This window comes from Perca flavescens, chromosome 14 (assembly GCF_004354835.1).
Source record: "Perca flavescens isolate YP-PL-M2 chromosome 14, PFLA_1.0, whole genome shotgun sequence".
NCBI classification, from domain to species: domain Eukaryota; kingdom Metazoa; phylum Chordata; class Actinopteri; order Perciformes; family Percidae; genus Perca; species Perca flavescens.
In genome coordinates, this window is record NC_041344.1 from 28,706,803 (window position 1) to 28,729,235 (window position 22,433).

The window sequence follows — 22,433 nt, forward strand, 5'->3', positions numbered from 1 at the left end:
GCGAACAGAAAAAGAAAGCCAGTCACTTGTTCCTATACTCCAAACAGGTAAGTTACATTTAATGAATGTGTTGTGATGTTTGTCATGTCAGAGCCTTATCCAACAGATCTTATTTTCATTGTTGTTTGTATGAGAGAGACAGGTGTGAGACCAGAGATATACAACCTTTTAAAAACAATGACAGGGACACCAGTAAGCTATATGGTGAATCACACAGCTGTGAAGGTAACTGTACAGGGAAAGGACTACCCAGTTGGATGTGGTTTAAGCTAACAGGTGGGTAAATAACAAATTCTGAGAAACTTAGGCTGGACATTTTCCAGAAAGAAGAAAGCCTAAATGAAATTCTGTTTTCGTGAGCAAATATACAAGCAATGTAGTTAACAATATCATTTTATTTCATTAGCAAGATGTTAGACAGCACATGACCAATAAAAACATTGTACATGCAAGCAATCAATAAATCAATCAATAAGTCAACCAATCAATCAAACATGTACTGTTGTCGTTTCCCATCAGTTTAGGGAACTTTGTTTTTTTTCCTTTTTAAAATATGTGGGGCTGGAAATTGGAAAGCATGCTCACAACAAACCAAATTTGGTTTATATTGCCCAGTCTGATGTTGGGTACTCTCCCTGAAACAATTTTAAATTTCTTTATTTTGGCTATTGCCCTTTCCACATGTACTCTGTGAGCTTCTATCTTTTTCGTTTGCAAGACATCAGTGGCTGATAGTTGTTTGTTTGACTGTGCGAAAGGGGGTGTGGTGTGTTTGCTTCAAGGCCAATCTTTTGTAACTCACTCTCAATGAGGAACCCTTTATCTACAATTACACCATCTCCCACATTTAGATATTTGTGTGCTCATTAATTCAAATAAGTTGCTCCTCTTAACAATCTCCTTGTCAGACAAGGATCCAGTGAAAAGGGTAGATGAAAGCACCACGTGGATCACATGCAACTAGTGCTTTCAAAGTATTTGTGGAATTATAATTAGAAAAACTTTGGCTTTGCAGCACCAGTGAACCTGGCTTCTGGATTTTAATTTCGGTGCAGTCAAGTATTGCGAGGCATTTGGGATAATCTTCTCTATTTTTGTCTGGCATCTGACAAATTATGATGTCTCTGTGTGGCCATGTTGGGAGTTCTAATCAACCCAGGAGTTGAAAAGTGTACCTAGACTCCGTTCAGGGCTGGAATCTGAAATCTAAGTCTTTAAGGTCCAGATTTTGGCGCATCTTCATTAGTACAAGTAGCAGTTGGTGACGTAAAGTCATTTCTGTAATGCACTGATCATTCCTTTTGTAAATTAACAGGACTTGGGTTTGTGGGAATGTGCTTGTGCTTGGCACTTGAAACACGGAACATCATCATTCATCAATGCCTTGGTTTCAAGGCTTTATGAGTTCCATGCAAACAACTTTTGTGAAAAGAGATAATTTGAACCTTTTCCTGTGACTTTTTCTGAATATGTTGTGACAGCTTCAATCCTGTAAATAATAAAGTTAAAAAGATTATGGATGGAAAATAGTGTCTCTCAACGATGATTAAATACACCACCAATAACAACACTAAGCTATGGTGATTACCTCATTCTCGGGGATGGACGGCTTGGTTTTCCAGCAGCCTCAGACCCAGCTGGCAGGGGATGGGGAAACTCCTCGCTGGGCCCACCACCAGTACCCTTTGTACTTCATAATGTGTGTATTGTTAATGTTAAGATTCAAGAAATTAAATTACATTATAGTAGTAAAAAGTAGACTGGTCACAGATTAGATGGGCTACTCTGCAGCACATTTTTAGGTGTTACGATTAACTTGTTTCAGTGTAACAACAACAGTAGCAATAACTTTTAAGCTATGATACAATGTAACGTTAACATGAAAATGTCAGATGAAGTTTACAAGTAACTACAGTCACATTACTACAGCTATCTAACACGTATGGAGGAAAAAAAAAATTATACTTAATAGAAGACATGTCAACCAATGTTTACATTATGTTGACAAGTACAGCATCCAACAGGTAGTGTTGAGCATCCGACAGGTAGTGTTGAGCATCCGACAGGTAGTGCTAGGCTAGCAACCAAGCTAACGTTAATGTAATTTCTGTTCGTTAGCCGTAATTTCTTAACATTACCGATAGGAGGGTAAAAACTACTATCGCTTGTGACAAAGTGATGAGTTTATTAAATGTTGTCTTACCTTCGAATAAATGTAGATGTCCTTGTTAATTTTGTTGACGTTAAGTTGATATTCTGGCCTGCCACCCAGTCTGATCTATAGTAAACATTTCTTCTAGTCCCGTTTCGGCTTGGGGAAAGGGATGAAATATACCCCAGTTTCTAGCCTCTCATGGTACCGGCTATCGGTCTTACACGTCCATGTTTGACCACTGTTATTCGTCGGGGTTTTTGAGTAAATAAACTTCATAAATCCACCATTAATTTCAAATGTTATGCCTCTTCCCTGTTGTTTCCTATGGAGTTGTCCGAGCTGATGTCCGAGTCTCATTGAGGCTGGACTGTCATTAGCTTATCTGCGTTCTAAGGGCAGCGCTTAGCGACAGGTGAATTAAATGTATTTAAATTACGTATTAAATCCCTTTCAGAGTATTTTGTAATTTGTATTTTTTGGACAGAAAAAATAATGAAAAAAAAATAATGCAATTGTAATTTAACAAAATACTAAGCGCTTGTATTTGTGTATTTTAAAAACTTAAAATACATTATTTAATATGTAATTTCAATCTCAAATAAAACATTTTTATCCCCAGGTCAAAACAGTAGAAAAAACGGTTGCGTTAACTTACCAGTAGCCTGCAGCGCACTTTTCCAGACACCATGGCCACTTTTGGAATCAGAGATGACGGAGAAACAGACTGGAAAATCCTCCTGCTTCCGAAGTCAGCGGTGCGGCAACATTTTGCCTTCGCCATGAGTTCTGTAAAAATAAAAACGAATGGTAAAGCATTGGGGCACAGACAGGACTTCATTGTTGGGCTGCGCCATTATGGCCTAAATGGTAATCATAATTATTTTTGATCAATATTGAGATCATGATTGTCACAATTATTCAGGGACTTTAGGAGAATTTGCATTGCACTTTCACATTTAAATAAACAGAGCACTGCTGTCACTTCAATGTAGTGCTACCTTCCTGCTAATGTACAGGTTAGCATCAAAATAACATACCCTAATATTCAACGGTTCATTTATTATAGGTATTTGGTTTTACATTTTTTTTCTTAAATACTGTAGAATAAAAGAATCCTAAACAATTATAGCCTTTAATAAAACCGATGACTTGTTGCAGCACAGTGTTTCCATTTCAGCTCAGTAAGGGGAGTCCTTACTGTCATTAACTGTCGCGTTTCTCTCCTCTGTTTCACACCATAGACTGTAAAAATAATAGCCGTATCATCAGTGACCCATTGGTTTGCGGACTGTTGACTTGAAGCCGGGCAGCCTGGTATTTTGGAGCTTGAAGTGACCACATTTGGACAAAAGAGCGGCGCTGGGGAGGAAGACGCGGCAAAGCCAGTGTCTCTATGGTTTCAATGGTGCTGCACTAAGCTAGACACTAAAAAGGGAAGGGAAAAGTCCAATTGTATACCCTTCTGACGCGAGTCATGTAGTGGAATTTTGCCGGCAGGTAAACACAGACCTCCAGATGAGCCTTTCATCTGCAGACTTTTTCTTGAATTACCAGCACTAAGCGCTAGTTTAGGATAGTGATAATTCACAAAATCAACATCACGCTGTTATGAAGAAGACTTGAAACCAGTGATTGGGACCACAGATGAGATAAAGTGAGATGTTGGATAAGATCAGAAACACGATAGCGGATTATCAGGCCAATGTCCTCATTGTGGAGGGGAAACGGAAAAGCTGCAGTGTATTTATTTGAAGACCTTGTCTTTGCTTTGGGAAAAGTAAACATTATTGTAGGAGAGTCGCTTAGAGAAAATGGCAGCACATCAGAAGGCAATACAGATCAAGAGATTAATGAGGCGGAGCTGAACATTACACTCCTATAAGGAACTAAACATTGACTGTAGGGACTGAAGGTATGAAACTGGGAATTAGAAAAAACAGCCCTATAGTGAATGTATGGTAGAAGTAGGCTGATGTGCAGCTTTTCTACAAAGTCTAGATTTCAGTCGTACTTTCAGCAGTTCAGAGCCACTAGCAGTTGTTTTAATGCTCCGCATTCATGTTCATGATTCGCATATAAAATGCTATTGTGTCATTTAATGTACACTACATGTACACTGCTTAATATTTAAACTGCTTTCAGGCATGGCTCATGGCAAGTAAAATCAGTTTGCTTTAAAATTCTCTTTTAGAAAAAGAGGGGAAACGGGATGTTGTATTGTTAAAAGATGAACAAGTTTTAAAGAGTGTCATGTAGCATATTTATAGATTATATTGATATATTTTCAAAGAAAATATGGGATGACACTATTCCGTTTGATTTAAAAGGTGCAATCAGTGATATTACCATCTCTTTGCAGAATGTAATTTCTAAAAAAATTCCCCAGGGGTTGGTTTGTGTGAATTTCCTGGGATTCTTATTTTAAGATGCAGAACTTATAGTCTGTGTAATGACATGAATAATGTATAGGCTGTGTAGTGCTGGGGGCTGCTATCTTTTGGATGTTTATTCATCTTACAGACATGGATCCAAAAAAAAAGCAGTGTAAATTTGTTTTAAAAAACGGTCATGATGAAAATAAAACAGGCTAAAATATAATAATATACAAATACAAGAATAAAAGTTACAGTGAGTAAGAAATTAATAATTATTCAATTTAATAGGTTGTAGGGACAAAGTTTGGGAGGAGAGAGGGAGAGGTTTTATTTTTATTTAATTTCTGTCAGTGTAAAATATTCTAAATAAATATCATTATGTTCTAAGTAAATAGGCATGGAATTATTTTTACAACTGAATTTTTTTTTGTAATTACAAAAGGGAAAGTACCGAAAAAAAGTACCGTTGAGTACCAGGAACCGAATTTCAGGTACCGGTATCGGGACTAGTATCGGTTCAGATGCGAAAGGTACCCAACCCTAAGGGTTGGCCAAAAATCTTTGGCCTGATAACAGCACTACTGTGTAGGACTCCTATTTTTGCTGCAATAGGTTAAAATAATTAGTGAACTGTGTATAATTTCTTTCACTTTTGAGAAGGGGGAAAGTAGGTCTGATAGCAAATTCCATTGATTCAACACTGAGTCGTGGTCAGAAAGGATGCTATATGATGGGTGAGACGATTGCACATTCGACTCACTCCCCGCCACATAGATATTCTAAAATGAAAGCAAAGAAGTGGGTCTGTTGTCAGTAATGATGGTGCAATTACAGTCAGTGACCATGAATCTTTGAACTGAACTAAATGAAACATTTCGAATGCGAAGCAAATTGATCTGTAATTCCTGCCTCTAATTTGTACACTGCAGACCTTTTCATTGATACAGAATGAGTTTGGCTTTGTTTTACCCTGCCCTGCATTCATTCTCTCATATTATTTATCAAAGTTATGCAAAATGTAAATCTTTAAATGTTTCAAATGTTTGGCCATTTAAGTAAAGATGAGCACAGTATTTACCAGAGTTCATATTGTAACATATTCCTCTTTTCAAAGTTCACTTCACTGACAAGTACAGCCTAGCTTACACTATTCATCATGGCTGTCAAGACTGTTGATAGTAACCTTTTGTTCTACAGAGGCTCATAAAAATGACTCATGCTTTTCATCAGTTCTTGCTTGTTAAATGTTTCAAACCCAGTTTAAATGTCCCTTATATATCTAATGAAAAATAATGCAGGAACATGGAGAGAGGACAAAGTCTTTGGAACCTTCTGGACTTTGTGAAATGTACTTACTGTATATCCACCATTAAGTGTTGCAGCAGAGGTCTGCTTCAACCAGATGACTGCACAAATCATTTTACAGCGTTACAGTATGACCCCTGCTGCAAGCAAAGGCTCTTAAAAGAGGAAAAAGGCGGAGATCTTATAGCCGAACCATCAAATTACTGTGGAAACAACCCTGCCTGACTGTATAGCGTTATATATGTGTCACATTCCTGAGCGAGTAATTGTATGTTTTGAGCACAGAGAACTATATTTTGCAAGCACATTACATTGCATTTAGAACAGAAATTAACACTCGCACAAAATAATTTTTGTGCACAATAAATGTATTTGCATGTATTTCTCTGCTCGCAGGTAGACGCTGCAGCGCTCCGGTCATGTCTCCCTCGCTCTCAACCTCTTCTCTCTGCGCGCTCGACTCTAGACACGCTCTTTCAGATTTTCACAGCGTTACAAGTGTGCCACCAAGTGATTCCCCAGCAAGGGGTATCTCTGCTGTAGCCAGTGGGCACTTGGAAAGATTGTGGAGCAGCTTAACTAATCAAAATAATAATTGAATTATGATTGATTTAAAACAATATATCAGCTAAAACAGCTCAACACATATGTTTAAACATATAGCGAATCAATGGTAGAAAAAAATAGCTAAAAGTGGCCTACTGACTTAGCTAACAGTTGAAATGATCAGCTAAAAGTAATTTCAAAACATTAACCACAGTTCAAGTAAAAGGCCTAGCTAGTAGAATTTCTGACCAAACCGACCTAAATGTTTACAGTCCAATTGCATGAAAATGTAAGAATATTCACTTTAATATGATAAATAGTGTGAACACATTGGGAATTGATAGGGCGGGGTATGTGAGTTTATATGACAGGGCTATGGGGGAACCTCAGACCAGAAAGGTTGGAGAGCAATTAATTGACCTCCTAGCTACATTTTTGTTTCCTGCTACTTGCAATCTAATTGGAGATGAACAGCCAATCAGAATTGACCTTTTGATTCTGCGATTGGTTGGTTTTGTGGCACACTTGTAACGCTGTGAAAATCTGAGTGGGGCATAACAAAAATAATTGTTTTGTTCCGGTTTCCGACCGACCCTGTAAATTTATGTGCGACCCAAATTTATTTTATGAGCTTGGGGAAGAAATTATACAAATTAAATAAATACACATACAAACTATAATTACAGTTTTGTACAGCACTCTTGCGATGCAAGATGTCTGTTGTCCTCCAGCAATGCTGGAAGAGGACCCGATGTCGCCGCAGCGCCACTTAACGTTGCCGTGTCCAGTTTTACGGCAGCAGCACCAGCGTGAGGATGGCGCGGATGGCGCCTTCAAGCCGCCCTCACCGGCCAGCTACAGCGCTACTCCGCCGCCGGGGAGCTTCAACACGTTAAACAGGGCAAATATGTTGTGTTTAATGTTGTTCCAGAGTATGGCAAACACGATCAAATGAAAGGTAAACACCCTTTAGAGTACTCTAACGTTACAGCAAGTCCCTGCTCAATGGAGGTGGCTAATAGCAGTGAAGCTAATGACAACTTCACAACACAATTCATTTGGATACAAGCGTTGCATTATGCAAGATAGACGGGATTCTGCGATGAACAGCGATGCCCGCGCTACCCGCACACACGCACGCATGCACACACACACACACACACACACACACACAGCAGAGCCGATGTGTGTGTTACTTCACGCAGCACATATAACGATACGGATTATGCATTATTTACTGCCGCTGGCGCAGAAGAACTAACGCTACACTCGTTACTGTAAGTAGCCTACAATAAAACCTCCATGATTAAAAAGGTCAATAATTATCAATACCCATCTACCTATTCTACAGGCATAGACATGTAGAAACCGATTTTTCTGTCCGCGCTGTCCACTCTTGTCCACCGCGCTGTGCAAACACAGGTCTACTCTGCAAATAGCAACTTTTTACAAACAAGCTAAAATGAAAGAGGTCAGTTTGGTGCAACGAATCTAGATTTTTGGACAAACTCTTGTAAACTTAGCTGCTGTCTAAACGAACCATCTTCTCCGCTCGAGCAGACCAAAACAGATAAATGTGACTACTTAATATGCACGTGAATGACGCCTCAACATGTTTTCAATTTACTAAGCGACAACTGTACATGTAGTATGAAAAAATAGAGTATCCATCGCTACTGTAGGAAACAAAATCCTACCTATCCCTTGCTGACACTGGGAATAAAATAAAAATTAAATAAATTCCCTATCGACCCATGACCTCAACTGACAACTAACCAGAACCAAACAATTTTTTATGCCCGAGCGTGTCTAGAGTTGAGCGAGCAGAGATAAGAGGTTGAGAGCGAGGGAGACATGACTGGAGCATGTATGGATGCATATACATTTATTGTGCACGAAATAGGTTTTTGTTTGTAACGCAAACTAAATAATTTTTTGCGAGTGTTAATTTCTGTTCAAAATGCAATGTAATGTGCTTGCAAAATATAGTTCTCTGTGCTCAAAACATACAATTACTCGATCAGGAATGTGACACATATATAAGGCCATAATGGTAGTGTTGTACAGTTCACAAGACCGGGTTTATCTTTGCCAGTGTTGAAAGCATAGCTTTGCAAGCTACCAATTACTTCACATGTGAAGGAGTTGAACTACAGAAAATCTTGGATAAATCTAGTTTGGGTATAAGGTTGGGAAAGGTCTACCGAATTGGCTTTTGACAATGTCCACAGTGAAACATCACGATGTCTGCCGTGACATCATAAAAGATGTTGGCCATCACTGATGGACGATGACATCATCGGTGACTAGGGCTGTCCCAATGATTAATTGAAAACGATTAATCTCACGATTATTTTTTCGATTAGTCGACTAATCTAACGATAAATTTTTCAATTAATCTAACGATAAATTTTTCAATTAATCTAACGATAAATTTTTCAATTAGCGATTATTTTCCCATTGCTCAATTATTAACAATTTACACAAATATTTATTAATATTTTATTTATTAAAATTGTTTAACACTGCACTGTTCAAGTAAAATGAATTTGTAGTGCAACCTGAAGCCAGATGTAGGCTATCAATCAACCTGAAGCCACATGTATCAATCCAACAACAAAATAGTCACTTTCAGGTGGAATACAAAAATAAAAAAGTAAACAGAGCAAGTGCAAAAAGAGTAGTGTATGAGAGATTAACCTGTATTTACTTTTTTTTAACAGTAGGTAAAATAATGAATATGCTCTTGTTTAACATCCAAGCTCTTCTCCCTTTAATTTAACTTTAATTATTTTTATCTAAAGGCTGGTTAAGCACTGTAGGGAGGAGAAGTTGGACAGTTTTTTTGTCTCGTTCCAGTGATTGGCACATCTGGGTGACGGCGTCGGATATGTGTTAGCATGTTAGATGTATTTTCACTCACATACCCAACAAGTGCTGAACAACGGCGACACACAGTCCTCGTCTTATCCACCACTCTCTCGCCTGTAGCCTACTACTGGAATTGACCCGAAGACCGAAGTTTTCGAGGCGGGGACGGCACCAGGCGGGAGGGCAAGGCTCCAGGCTGAAGTCGTACAGTCTTTAAGTTTTCCCAAACTTGCGATCTTAAAGAGGATCTTTCTCTTGTGGGTCGCCACTCGCCATGCTCGTCCTTTCGTGCTGCTATCTCTGACTCACTCACTGGATCGTCGACCTGACAAAAAACTGCATGTAGCCGGAGCTCGGCTTGCTTCAGAGCTAAGGCAGGGCTACCGATCAGGTGTCCCTATAGGGCTCTAGAGTTCAACCAATTTGGTCGCACATGCATGAGTCAGCCGTCACTCTGTTAGTAGCATACGCTTCAGTCCATCGCACTCGCCCTCTCTCCCTCTGTCTTTCTATCTGTTTTTGATTTCGGCCTTTATTTTGATAGAAAAGCTGAAGACATGAAAGGGGAGAGAGAGGGGGGAATGACATGCAGGAAAGGGCCGCAGGTCGGAGTCAAACCTCTATATATACCAACTGAGCTATGCGGGTGTTTCGTTTTTGCTGTTGAAAACAAGTGAAGGAGCTTTCTCAGAGAGAATATTTTTAATATATCCTAGGCTATTTATTTCCGATAACTTTCATTTACATGTGTTGCAGCTGTATTTTCAAACCCTGTGTTTGCATTTTATTTTAATCATAATCTGTTTTAAGAAGAGCTTGTGAAAAGTGGATCTGACTTAAAACTGACCAGTTTAGCCCACTTTGTAAAAAAATACAGAGCTATATATCGTGTATCGCCATTCAGCGTTAACGGCGACGCGAGGAAAAATTTGGGTGCACCTAAATTTTGTGCTGGTGCACGTAAATATAAAAGTTAAGCGCACCAGTGCTACCAAGGCAAAAAGTTAGTCTGGAGCCCTGCCCTAGAACCCGCGTATCTAACAGTAGTTCCGCATTACATTAATTAATTTGCACGCAAGTTTTATTTATTTAGTGACGCGTCGATGCAAATTATTTGTGTCAACGCATTTACGTAATCGATGACGTCAACAAATCGTCCCAGCCCTATCGGTGACATACACACGCACGCAATGGCTACAGAGCTAACAATTCATTATCATCCTCATTAAAAATGACATCCATGGTACTATTTTACAAGCAAGATAGCAGCCAAGGAATGACCCTCTTTAAATACTGCCTCAATCAGAACACTTACAGAAGTCACAGACAAAGTCTGGACTCTAACTGCATGCATACAAAATAGAGAGCAGAACATTAAAGATTTTGCCGTCATGGGTGATGCTGTGAAAGGAAAGCAAACTAATGACCAATGTGTGTAGCTCTTTCTGTAGTTGATGTCGTGAGAAAGAGCTGTGTCTCATTAGCAAAGAGTGTATGAGACACTATCAACCGAAATCCCTGTGCGCCGGCCTAGAGGGCTGTACAATCTAAGAGAGGCGTGCTCTCATTACAGGGAGGTTTCACAGATAGAAAAGTGCATGGTGCTGTAAGACTCCTTAAGCTGTAAGAAACCTTGCAAGCACAAGTTTCCCCGTGCAGCTTACAAAACAGGGAGCAAAGCTCTAAGCCAATCTAAAGCACTAGATATTAAATATTAAGTTTGCCCTAGGCGTAAACTAGAAGATGACGTATGACTGCACGGTATGCACAGAGAGCACTATCTGCAGCCATGCATTTAATATTCAAAAGCAAATCACATTTTTAAAGCAACTTCAATTTGAACAGTGTTAGGACTAATGGAAAAAATGTAAATAGGAATGTCATGAATACTGCAGGAAACAACTTTATCAAAAAGGTACATTGTATTAACACAAATAGCATGAGAGGGAGCTAGTGTTGGTACAATTTGTCAATGGAGAAAAGCTTGAATCTTGGATGACCTTTTACAAGAGTGCACATATAAGAAATGATAAAGTGTGGGAGTATTTACTCTTAATGCCAACAACAACGTGGTAGTCTGTAGACTTTGTAAAATGATCCCTGAGTCAGGATAACAGCAGCAAAACACCATAAGTTCTGCTCTCCTATGCCTCTCCAGTTTCTCTCGTAGCTCACGCATATACAGTATGGCCTTATTGTTACAAATTAGAGGTCGACCGATATGGGTTTTCTCAGGCCGATTCCGATCTTTTGAAATCAGGGTCGGCCGATGGCCGATATATGCTGCCGATTATTTTTGGCCGATATTTGGCCGATATTTGCTTGTTTTTAACCTCTATTTGAAAGATAAAATTTAACACTAATAAGTACTTAAGATACACAAAATTTCTCAACAAAAACATTTATTGAAAACTTGAACACCAGTCTGCACTTGTATACTTACATTAAACATGTATAATGTAAAAACATATATTGTATAAACAAAATGGGTAAGAAGAAAGAAAAAGAAAATAAACTTAACTTTGTCAAATAAACTTTTCAATGAAAAGATAAAGTTTAGTGCACTTAGCAGCATTTATCAAACATCTGAGAACAATAAAATAAATTAACCATTTTAACAATAGTAGTGCTGACACACAGTAGCAACCAGCAGCATTTCTTTGTTTTGGTGTTGGCTGGGTGAAGCGCTGCCATAAGGGGCTGGTTTTTATTTTCAGCCATCAGACTTAATGACTAAAAAAGGGGGAAAATACAAGGTTAAGTTAGGGTAAGTATTTTTGTATAGTATCTTCTTCAAGTCATTTTATAGATAGGTATAGATATAAAATCTAACATTTGTTTTATAAATCAGCTAATAATTCAGTGCATTGTACAGTCGTGGCCAAAAGTTTTGAGAATTACATAAATATTGGAAATTGGAAAAGTTGCTGCTTAAGTTTTTATAATAGCAATTTGCATATACTCCAGAATGTTATGAACAGTGATCAGATGAATTGCATAGTCCTTCTTTGCCATGAAAATTCCACTGCATTTCATTGCTGTCATTAAAGGACCTGCTGAGATCATTTCAGTAATCGTCTTGATGACTCAGGTGAGAATGTTGATGAGCACAAAGCTGGAGATCATTATGTCAGGCTGATTGGGTTAGAATGGCAGACTTGACATGTTAAAAGGAGGGTGATGCTTGAAATCATTGTTCTTCCATTGTTAACCATGGTGACCTGCAAAGAATCATGTGCAGCCATCATTGCGTTGCATAAAAATGGCTTCACAGGCAAGGATATTGTGGCTACTAAGATTGCACCTAAATCAACAATTTATAGGATTATCAAGAACTTCAAGAAAAGAGGTTCAATTCTTGTTAAGAAGGCTTCAGGGCGTCCAAGAAAGTCCAGCAAGCGCCAGGATCGTCTCCTAAAGAGGATTCAGCTGCAGGATCGGAGTGCCACCAGAGCTTGCTCAGGAATGGCAGCAGGCAGGTGTGAGCGCATCTGCACGCACAGTGAGGCGAAGACTTTTGGAAGATGGCCTGGTGTCAAGAAGGGCAGCAAAGAAGCCACTTCTCTCCAAAAAAAACATCAGGGACAGATTGATCTTCTGCAGAAAGTATGGTGAATGGATTGCGGAGGACTGGTGCAAAGTCATATTCTCCGATGAAGCCTGTTTCCGATTGTTTGGGGCATCTGGAAAAAGGCTTGTCCGGAGAAGAAAAGGTGAGCGCTACCATCAGTCCTGTGTCATGCCAACAGTAAAGCATCCTGAGACCATTCATGTGTGGGGTTGCTTCTCATCCAAGGGAGTGGGCTCACTTACAATTTTGCCCAAAAACACAGCCATGAATAAAGAATGGTACCAAAACACCCTCCAACACCAACTTCTTCCAACAATCCAACAACAGTTTGGTGAAGAACAATGCATTTTCCAGCACGATGGAGCACCGTGCCATAAGGCAAAAGTGATAACTAAGTGGCTCGAGGACCAAAACGTTGAAATTTTGGGTCCATGGCCTGGAAACTCCCCAGATCTTAATCCCATTGAGAACTTGTGGTCAATCCTCAAGACGCGGGTGGACAAACAAAAACCCACTAATTCTGACAAACTCCAAGAAGTGATTATGAAAGAATGGGTTGCTATCAGTCAGGATTTGGCCCAGAAGTTGATTGAGAGCATGCCCAGTCGAATTGCAGAGGTCCTGAAAAAGAAGGGCCAACACTGCAAATACTGACTCTTTGCATGAATGTCATGTAATTGTCAATAAAAGCCTTTGAAACGTATAAAGTGCTTGTAATTATATTTCAGTACATCACAGAAACTGAAAAAAAGATCTAAAAGTAGTTTAGCAGCAAACTTTGTGAAAACTAATATTTGTGTCATTCTCAAAACGTTTGGCCACGACTGTAAGTGATACAAGGCTAAAAACGTTTCTATCATCTTCCCAAAAACTGTCCTGAAACATGTATTTTTGGTTTGTTTTGTTTGTTGACAGACAAAGCCAAATGGACAAAACCTAATTATCGCAAAAGGGGGGAAAACAACTTTAGGCCATATGGTCAAAATTAAATTAATTAATAATAATGTAATCACTATAACAATAATGTATTTCACTAGTAAATTGCTGTTGAACGACAAAAACAACCACCATGGCAAAAGGGTATTTTACAACAACTTTGAATGCACCGCGACGCACCGTCTGTGTTGTTCTTCAGATAAGTAGACAACGGCAGCTGCACACTGCTTAACATGCTGCTGTTGGATCATATACACTGAAATAAATCACACTTTACACCGTTTAGCTGTCAGAATTTTAATCGTGTTTAATCCATCTGCTAGCTAACGGTAAGCTAACATTAGCTGCTGACGAGTGTAATGTTAACTAGTGTCACATGCTGCGATGTTTCTGTTATTCTAACATTCGTTTTTGAGCATCAGAGAGCAACGCAGGCATATCAGTGGCGCCGAAATGACTCACAGAAATCCGCGTTGCTATTCGGTCCGGTAGATACGGGTCGTTAAGGCACAGGTGCCGTATTAGCAGCGGGTCTACTCTGTACCAACCCTAGCAACGACGCTACCAAAGCAAAGCCAGTCCTTCACTAGCCTATGGTGCGGTGGTCTCTTTTAACTACAACTTCTTTCTCTGCATTGAGTTGACAACCCTCTCAAATATAGACACACAAACAGAACAAATAATAAAAGTCTCAGATCCATTATCTGTGATTGCAAAATTCTAGCTTAATTATTGTGACATGACAGCATGACATGACAGCTGTTAATATCCAAAGTAGCCGAACGTCATGTCACCTATTCATGTTTTTTTCTCGAAGTTGGCAGTAACATGACATACGTTTTTCATTAAATATATCGGACTTAAGAATGTAATCCTTACCGTTTTCTCCGAGGAACAGCTCCTTCCTTAGGCACTGGGTGAGGTCTGCTCACTCTGCTGGTAATTGACTCTAGGGGCAGCATGCGTCGAACACGTGTTCCACAACAACAACAACACCAGGCTGCCCACAGATGCGCCTGCCTATTAATCGGCTTGATATTGGCCGATGCCGATTATGTAAAAAATGCCAAAAAATCGGCCGATTAATCGGCCTAGCGATTAATCGGCCTAGCGATTAATCGGTCGACCTCTATTTCAAATATCTCAAAGTCCTTTATAAAGTCAGTTATAACGGCCCAGGTATTAAAAATGTGTTGGGTTTAAATAGGGCTCGGGCTCATAATTCCCTTAGAAAGGAGAGAAAAAAATTTGCACTTTATTTTACGTTTTTTTTTATTAGTCACTATTCCTCCTGAAAGGGATTTGAAATGTGAATTTGTTTTATTGTTGGATTTATTTAATACATCCAATTTCATATGTTGCTAAATTGCACTTTCTTTACTGCAAGATTAAAGGGAGAAGAGCTTTGATGTTAAACAAGAGCTTATTCATTATTTGACCTACTACGGTTAAGAAAAAGCAAATACAGGTTACTCTTTTTGCAGTTGCTCTGTTTACTTAAGGTCCCATGCAGAGGTGTATAACGTACTAGAGACCCATACTTGAGTAAGAGTCTAAGTCAGCCAACCCCAATTAGCGGCCCGCGGGCCAGATCCGGCCCGCAAGAGCCAACTGTCTGGCCCACACTGACAGCATTGGCATTCACTTGTTATAATAAACATGCATTTAATATCGGTGGCTCTGCTTTATTTTGAAATTATCCCACACCTTCCACTTGACCTGTGGCCTTTACCGCGTGCATACGTAAGACGTGCTTCGCGCGCTTTGCGTACTCGTCTCCACTCGACTAGCTAGTGTCACACACACAGTAGCCGCAGCCGCTCGCCAGCTAGCCTTCCATCAAAAGCACTGACCAAAATTGACTCACAAGAAAATAATTAAATGCAGTCAAACCAACATGGCATTCGCCAAGATACGCAAGGTAGACCAGGACAACTGTCAGTTCAAAACTGACTGGACTGAGAGGCATTGTTTTTTTTTACCGGACCACAACAGTGCTAAGCAAACATGCTTAATATGCATGCAGACTGTAGCCGTAATTAAAGCGGACAATCTGAAGCGGCACTTTAAGTCTATTCATGCTGCCAGTTTTAATGCCAACTATCCAGAAAAATCGGACCAGCGCAAACAAAAAATTGCAAGCATGTTAACATCATACAAGCACTTGGTTTTAACTATGTGTAAAACATCGGCACAAGAGAGCGCAACAGCTTCCTCGTTACACGTTTCTTGGAAGATTGCAAGAGCTAAGAAGCCATTCGCCGATGCCGTGTTAATTAAACAATGTGAAATTTTGAAGTTTTAAACCAAGAGGAAAAAATCCAAAAAAAAGTTGTTGAGCTGTTGAAGCAAGTGCCGCTGTCGGGCTAACACGGCAACAAGAAGAGTCGAAGTTTTAGCGGAGGAGTGTTTTTCCAGTCTACTCACAGATTTGAGGAAAACCGAAGCACTCTCACTGGCAGTAGACTTGTCTTGTGACCGAACCGACATGGACCAGCTGTCTGTGTTCGCAAGATTTTTTGATGGGAAGACATTCCGGGAGGAGCTGCTGTGTTTGATTTCTCTACCTGGACGGGGAAACCGGGGAAATCATATTCAACGAGCTGACGCAGTTCTTCGAAAGGAATGGCTTAGATGGGAGTAAAATTGTCTCTGTTGTTACCGACGGGGCTCCGTCGATGGTGGGACACCGCCAGGGCTTGGTAAGCAGGCTTTCTGCCGTTAACCCAGCACTCCTGGCATTTCACTGCATTATTCACAAGTCAGTTTTGTGCGCAAAACTGTGTGGGAAAATGAAAGAGACCATGGATACTGTGACACGACTAGTTAACTTTGTCCGTGAGAGCTCTAGTCTGCAGCATCACCTTTTTAGAGCAAAAAGGCTGGTACCTTCCATAGATGAGGCGGCTCTTCAGATGGAGATCTTGGAGATGGGAACATCTGATTTGCTCAAAGCTCAACACAAGGATGCACTGGTGAGTGACTTTTGGATCAACCTGGTTCCCAAAGCTCGTTTTAAAAACACCAGAGATATTGCAATGTTCCTACTCACGATGTTCCCCTCAACATACATCTGTGAATCTGCATTTTCTTCGATGAATGCTATCAAGAGCCAGGACAGAAACAGACTCTCAGATTCACATCTTGGACAGTTCCTCAGGATCGCCACAACAGAATACAGGCCTGACATCAGAAAGGTTGCCTCATACAGTCGCTCTCACTTTTCTCACTGATTGGTGAGTGAACAAGACCCAATCATTTATTTGGCATATTCTGATAACACATTTGAAAAGTAACTAACTAAAAATCTCTGTCTGTCTGTGTTTGTCCTTCTGTCTTTTAGAAAGACCGACTGAACGCAGTTTCTCCAAAGCCTGGGTGTTCCAGACAGGAGTGGACGCTCTGTGTGTGTGTGAATGTGTTTGCTGGACTTTTTCTTTGCGCAGAATATGCTCCAGGGGCATTTCATAATTAAGTAGTTTGTTTTGGACAAATGTTTTTTTCATTTTTTCTCTTATGTAACTCCTAACACCACTACTAATAATTATAAAATCACAATAGCAGTTACATCCGTGCATAAAACTGTCGCCAAAAAAACAAACATGTTGGCCCTCGACTTAGCATGCCTGACCAAATTTGGCCCTTTTGGAAATCTAATTGGGGAACCCTGGTCTAAGTGCTCTATCAAAAAGTGACTTGAGTAGAAGTTGAAGTGCTCTTTAAGCACAACACTTAAGTGGAAGTACTAAAGTATTCAACATTTTTTGTACTTAAGTATTGCAAGTAGTTTATTTTAAAATGTACTACTCAAGTACTGAAAGTAAAAGTACAAGTATTGTGTTATTTAGTTATTAAAGAAAGCAGTCAAAAGTTTGAATATCATATTGCTTATATTGAATGTTTAGCCAAGGCTGTAACCAAAGGAATTATTTTAATCACAATCTGTTCTAATAAAAGAGCTTGTGAAAAGTGGCTTTGACTTAAAACTGAACATTTAGCCCACCTTTTAAAAAAAATACAGTATCGGAGTAAAAGTATTAAACTCAGAGAAAATATGTATGTATGTAATATGTATTAAGTAAAAGTGGAATTAGGAGAAAAAAATAATACTCCAGTAGAGTACAGATACATCCTTTTAGTACTTAAGTACAGTAGTGAAGTAGTTCTACTTCGTTGCTATACAGCTCTGCAGGGTTCGTACACCTTTTCCAAGGTCAAATTCAAGCACTTTTCAAGCACTTTCAAGGTCCATTTTAAAGCTTTTTCCAGCAACTTACACCACCGTAAAATATATACCAATATATAGTCAAAATTATTTAGTGTTTTTGTCACATTAAAAGACATAATGCTATAAACAGCCAAAATTGTGTGTTTGTAATAGCAGAAGCGAAAACCAGTTTTATTTTTCAAAATGTAGACTTTGCTTGCTATCTAACCTGCCTGAGTCAATGTAAAAACAATGACCTCAAAAAAATAAATAAAAAAATCACTCGACAGGTTCACTTCACCAACCCTGAATTATCACCTTCTCTTCATGGTTCATAACATAACATACAGCAAGACAGCTATGGAGAGGAGCACTGAGTGGGAGGATGTGAGCCAAATGACATAGAGCTGGGTCATTCTGTGTCAAAATCCAGGAAACCAGTTGGTGCATCCTCTTAGATTTTGCTCAAAGTTTATGCTACCCTTAATTTCAGTCTTTTCAAACTTTTTACCAAATCTAGGACAAATCTGGTTCAGTCATAATGACATGTTTGTCTTCCACCCTACAAAGTTTGGGCTGCCTATTAATAAATGTCAAAATATTGCTTCCCAGATAATGTGATTTTCAGGCTGTAAAACTGAAGTAATTTCAAGGGCTAAAATACGAAGACATAGGATTTGAACAGAAATATTTTACAGGCCTCGGTTTTTATTCATACACAAGACACACAATACCAACAAACCATCAGTCATGCCCTACAGCGCTGCTTTTTGCTCCCTGTCTCCAAACCTCCGCTCTCTTCCCTAATCAGAAGAGCTCTATTGCTTGGCACTGATCTCCAACAGTAGCAGGGAGGAGGTATGAAGAGTGAAGGAGAGATAACCTAAACAAAAGGAAGGACATTCAGAGGAGGAAGTGATGTTTAGTTTCAGAGTTGAACAAGCTGCACTTTTCTCTTCATAAGTCTTGCCCTCTTCCTTCCTGTGTTTCCTTCTCCCATGTTTTTCTTCTCTTCCTCCACCCAGGGCTCGATATAAGCAATGGCCCGATGGGCCGGGGCCAGTAAAAACGTATGTCGGGCTGGTTGCAGCCACAGTCACTGGCCCTTGGAAAAATGTAGTTGATGACCCCTGGTCTAGCTTTACTGCTAATGGCACAACATCGAGAGGCAGTGGCTAGCTGGGTTAGAACCATTTTCTAAAGCTTCATAGTAGGTGTAATGTGTATTTTCCTGCTTTTTTGTCCTTTTCCAATCACACATATGATATTTCTTTCAGGGCCAGTAAAAATGTAGAAGGGGCCAGCAAAACTCTGATCTACTGGCCCCGGGGGCCAGTGGGGATATGTTTTTATGTTGAGCCCTGCCTCCACCACTCTCTTCTATTCTTGCCTCTCCTCTTCCATTCTTCTCCCGTGTACTTTCTGTCTTGTATTTTCTCTCTCTCATTTGTTCTTGGTGCTTTTATTATTTAGCACCTGTCGACCATAGAACAAAAACCTTGTCATGCGAAGCACGCACGCACGTATATCTTTCTGATTCAATCAGATTATAAATATTAGTCCTTATAACCGTGACATATGTTTTTTTTTTTAACTGTCAACATTGCTTTACATGACACATTAAAAAGCATTTTATAGTGACTTTAGGTCAAGTATTTTAATACTTAATTGCTGGTCACTCACGGACATTTTTTCCACGGATCATAGTGTATTACAATGCTCATAATAATACATTGTAGCCTATTATCTAAAATGTATTTAGTGTTTAGAGTGAGTAAAGTTCGGGGGGAAACATCACATTAATGAAATGTAAAGGTCTATCATTCAGTAGTGTCAAATTGGAGTTCCTTACCAGTATTATCCTATAAACCATTAATTATACTCTCCGCTTTCACCTTTTTATTATTAGCCAACATTTGAAGTGCAGTTTTATCTCACGTTTGATCAACTTTGCACATTTAATAGGACTTATGTCCCCAGTAAAAGAAAATACCTTAAGTACCTTACCCTCAATCATTTATAATTAGAAAGTTTCTTAGTAACTCAAGAGTATTGTACTTTGATTGTTCTGATGCATTCCTTTGCTTATTCTTTGTGGATGTAGTAAAAACTTTGTCACCTTAATTTCTCTGCACTTCAAAGTGCTCATTTCTTGCATCTGTTATTATTGCTCGCTGTTTGTATATCCCTACATAAAAATACATGTTATGATGTTTTGTGATACATAAGCTTATCTCGGATTTACCAAACCTGCAGTTCATCGGGTCATCAGTGCCACTATACCGTAAATTGTGCGCATTTAAAAGCGCAATTGAATGGGCCTCCTTCTCTCTTTCTATCACGGATCAACCACCAAGTCAGTCAAAACAAAGATTTAGCAATAACAAAGTTTATCTACTTGTTCATGAGGTAACCGCTTGATGCGTGTTATTTCGGCATTAGTGGTGGGGAACGTGGACTACACGGGGAATGTATTGACTAGAGCGCTGTAGCAAAGCATTAAATACTGGTGCAATGATACGGCTTAGTGCAGACTGCGATATTCCCACTGCTGATGCTATGACTGTTTGAAATGATCCTGATGCCAATATTTGTAATGTAGTGAGGAGTTTGACAACTGCTGGAATGGAATGTGAACGCTGAGTCGGAGATTCGATTACACCTGCTTTTAGGTGCACTGTGACGGGCGGTTTTTGTACATACCGCAAAATACATAATTAGGCGCTGTCATGACCTGGCTCAGGTGGTCATAACAAAGAGGGAGACAACACCATGTTATATGTTTAAACAATACTTTATTAAACCAAATTGAACCAAATTAACTATATACAGAATGGGATGTGGAAATCAGTAGCGTCAGTGGCGTAGGTGCGTGTGTGTGTGTGTGTGTGTGTGTTGTAAAGTGTAAACTCAGCAAAAAGCAAACCTAGGACAACCAGACCCAGCTGAGCTGAGTTAATCTAATTAGTAACCTGCAAACAGGAGGCACAAGTTAATACACACCTCCTCAATGTAGACAGCAAAAACAATTAAATGACACCGAAGGGCATCACATCTCCTCCCTCCCTCCTCCATTTACCAACTGGGGCACATGACAGGGCGTCCTGCAATAATTCTACTATAGGCCTACCCAGCATGAGGGAACCTCCCCAAAACCTGCACTGTCTCGCCCCCCCTTGTCACACCTCAGCAACTGGATCCTGAAGCAAATTCAGAGGAAGAGAGAGAGCAAAACAGAATGGGGCACTGATGGAAACCCCAAAGTTAGCATAGGCAATTAGCCCACTTGTCTCGGAACAAAATGTCTGCCAGAGCGTACGCAGAGGCACCCAACCCGGCCCCAACCAAAGGAGCAGGTCTCAGACACAGCAGGGTAGAAGTACGGCCTCCCGGTGAGCTGAAAAACGTTACGCGCCCTGATGTAAGTAGCAACATTCCATTTCAACAGAAGCCAAAAACAATACTGTAAAATACAGTGGCACATTTTACACACCCCAAGATGTCCCACTTTCAAAACCACATCACGCAGTTTGGTGGGCACCACCACCTGAACAATTGGGTCCCCAACAAACCTGTCACCACAGGGCAACCATTTCCTTACCAGCGGCTCTTCATGAAGGAAATAACCCTGAACTGTACCTTTCAACTTACCCACTGGACTCACCCGAGCCCACACTAGAGGCCATACAAACAGGCTTTTCTGAGACTGTAAAAAAGCATAGCTGGAGCATGAAAGGGCAAATTGGGTTTACCTTTAATAGAAGGCACTGGTCTTTCCAATGACCCTCATCACGGCAGTAGTTGCATATCATACTGCCCTCTTGTCGCGCTGTCCAAGCAGGCTTATGTGAGAGGCCTGGCTTTGCAAACTCCACGACACTGCGCGGATTCATACTGCCACCAACATTACCTTTCCAATCTCCAACAGAGCGTACTTCACCAAAACTGTTCTTATGCGTCAACACAAAGTCATCAGCTAACTCTGCTGCATTCAGTGCGGTGGTGGGCTTCTGCTCATTTACATATATAGAAACAGATTGAGGGATGGCATCTTTAAACTGCTCCAATATGATAAGCTCATAAAGACCCAAAAAAGAACTCACCTTGTTAGCAGAACACCAATGTTGAAAATGGCAAGTCAAATCACGGACAAACTCTACATTGGTCTGCTTATCCCCCTTTACCCAGTTTCTGAACTTCTGACGATAAGCTTCAGGAACCAACTTGTATGACTTTAAGACAGCTGCTTTCACAGTCGTATAATCCAAGCCATCCTCACCACATATAGCCGAATAGGCCTCCTGGGCTTGACCAGTGAGGAGACACTGAAGCATCAGCACCCTGTCTGAATCTGGCCTTTTTTTCTTTTCTTGCATCGGTAACGTTTTTGAAGAGAGTGAAAAAAGAATCAGGGTCCTTAAACTGCGGCACTAAACGCAAGTTGGCAACAATATCCAAACCACCCGG

General features: G+C 40.0%; 1 protein-coding gene across 1 annotated transcript in view; it reads right to left on the reverse strand.

Annotated features, from left to right (window-relative positions):
* LOC114568018 (uncharacterized) overlaps positions 1–22,433 on the reverse strand; it is a 141,866-nt gene that overhangs the window by 105,964 nt on the left and 13,469 nt on the right. Inside the window, exon 3 of the mRNA XM_028597358.1 lies at positions 2,811–2,941. Coding sequence (XP_028453159.1) covers positions 2,811–2,941 — 131 coding nt within the window. The remainder of the gene's footprint in view (positions 1–2,810; positions 2,942–22,433) is intronic.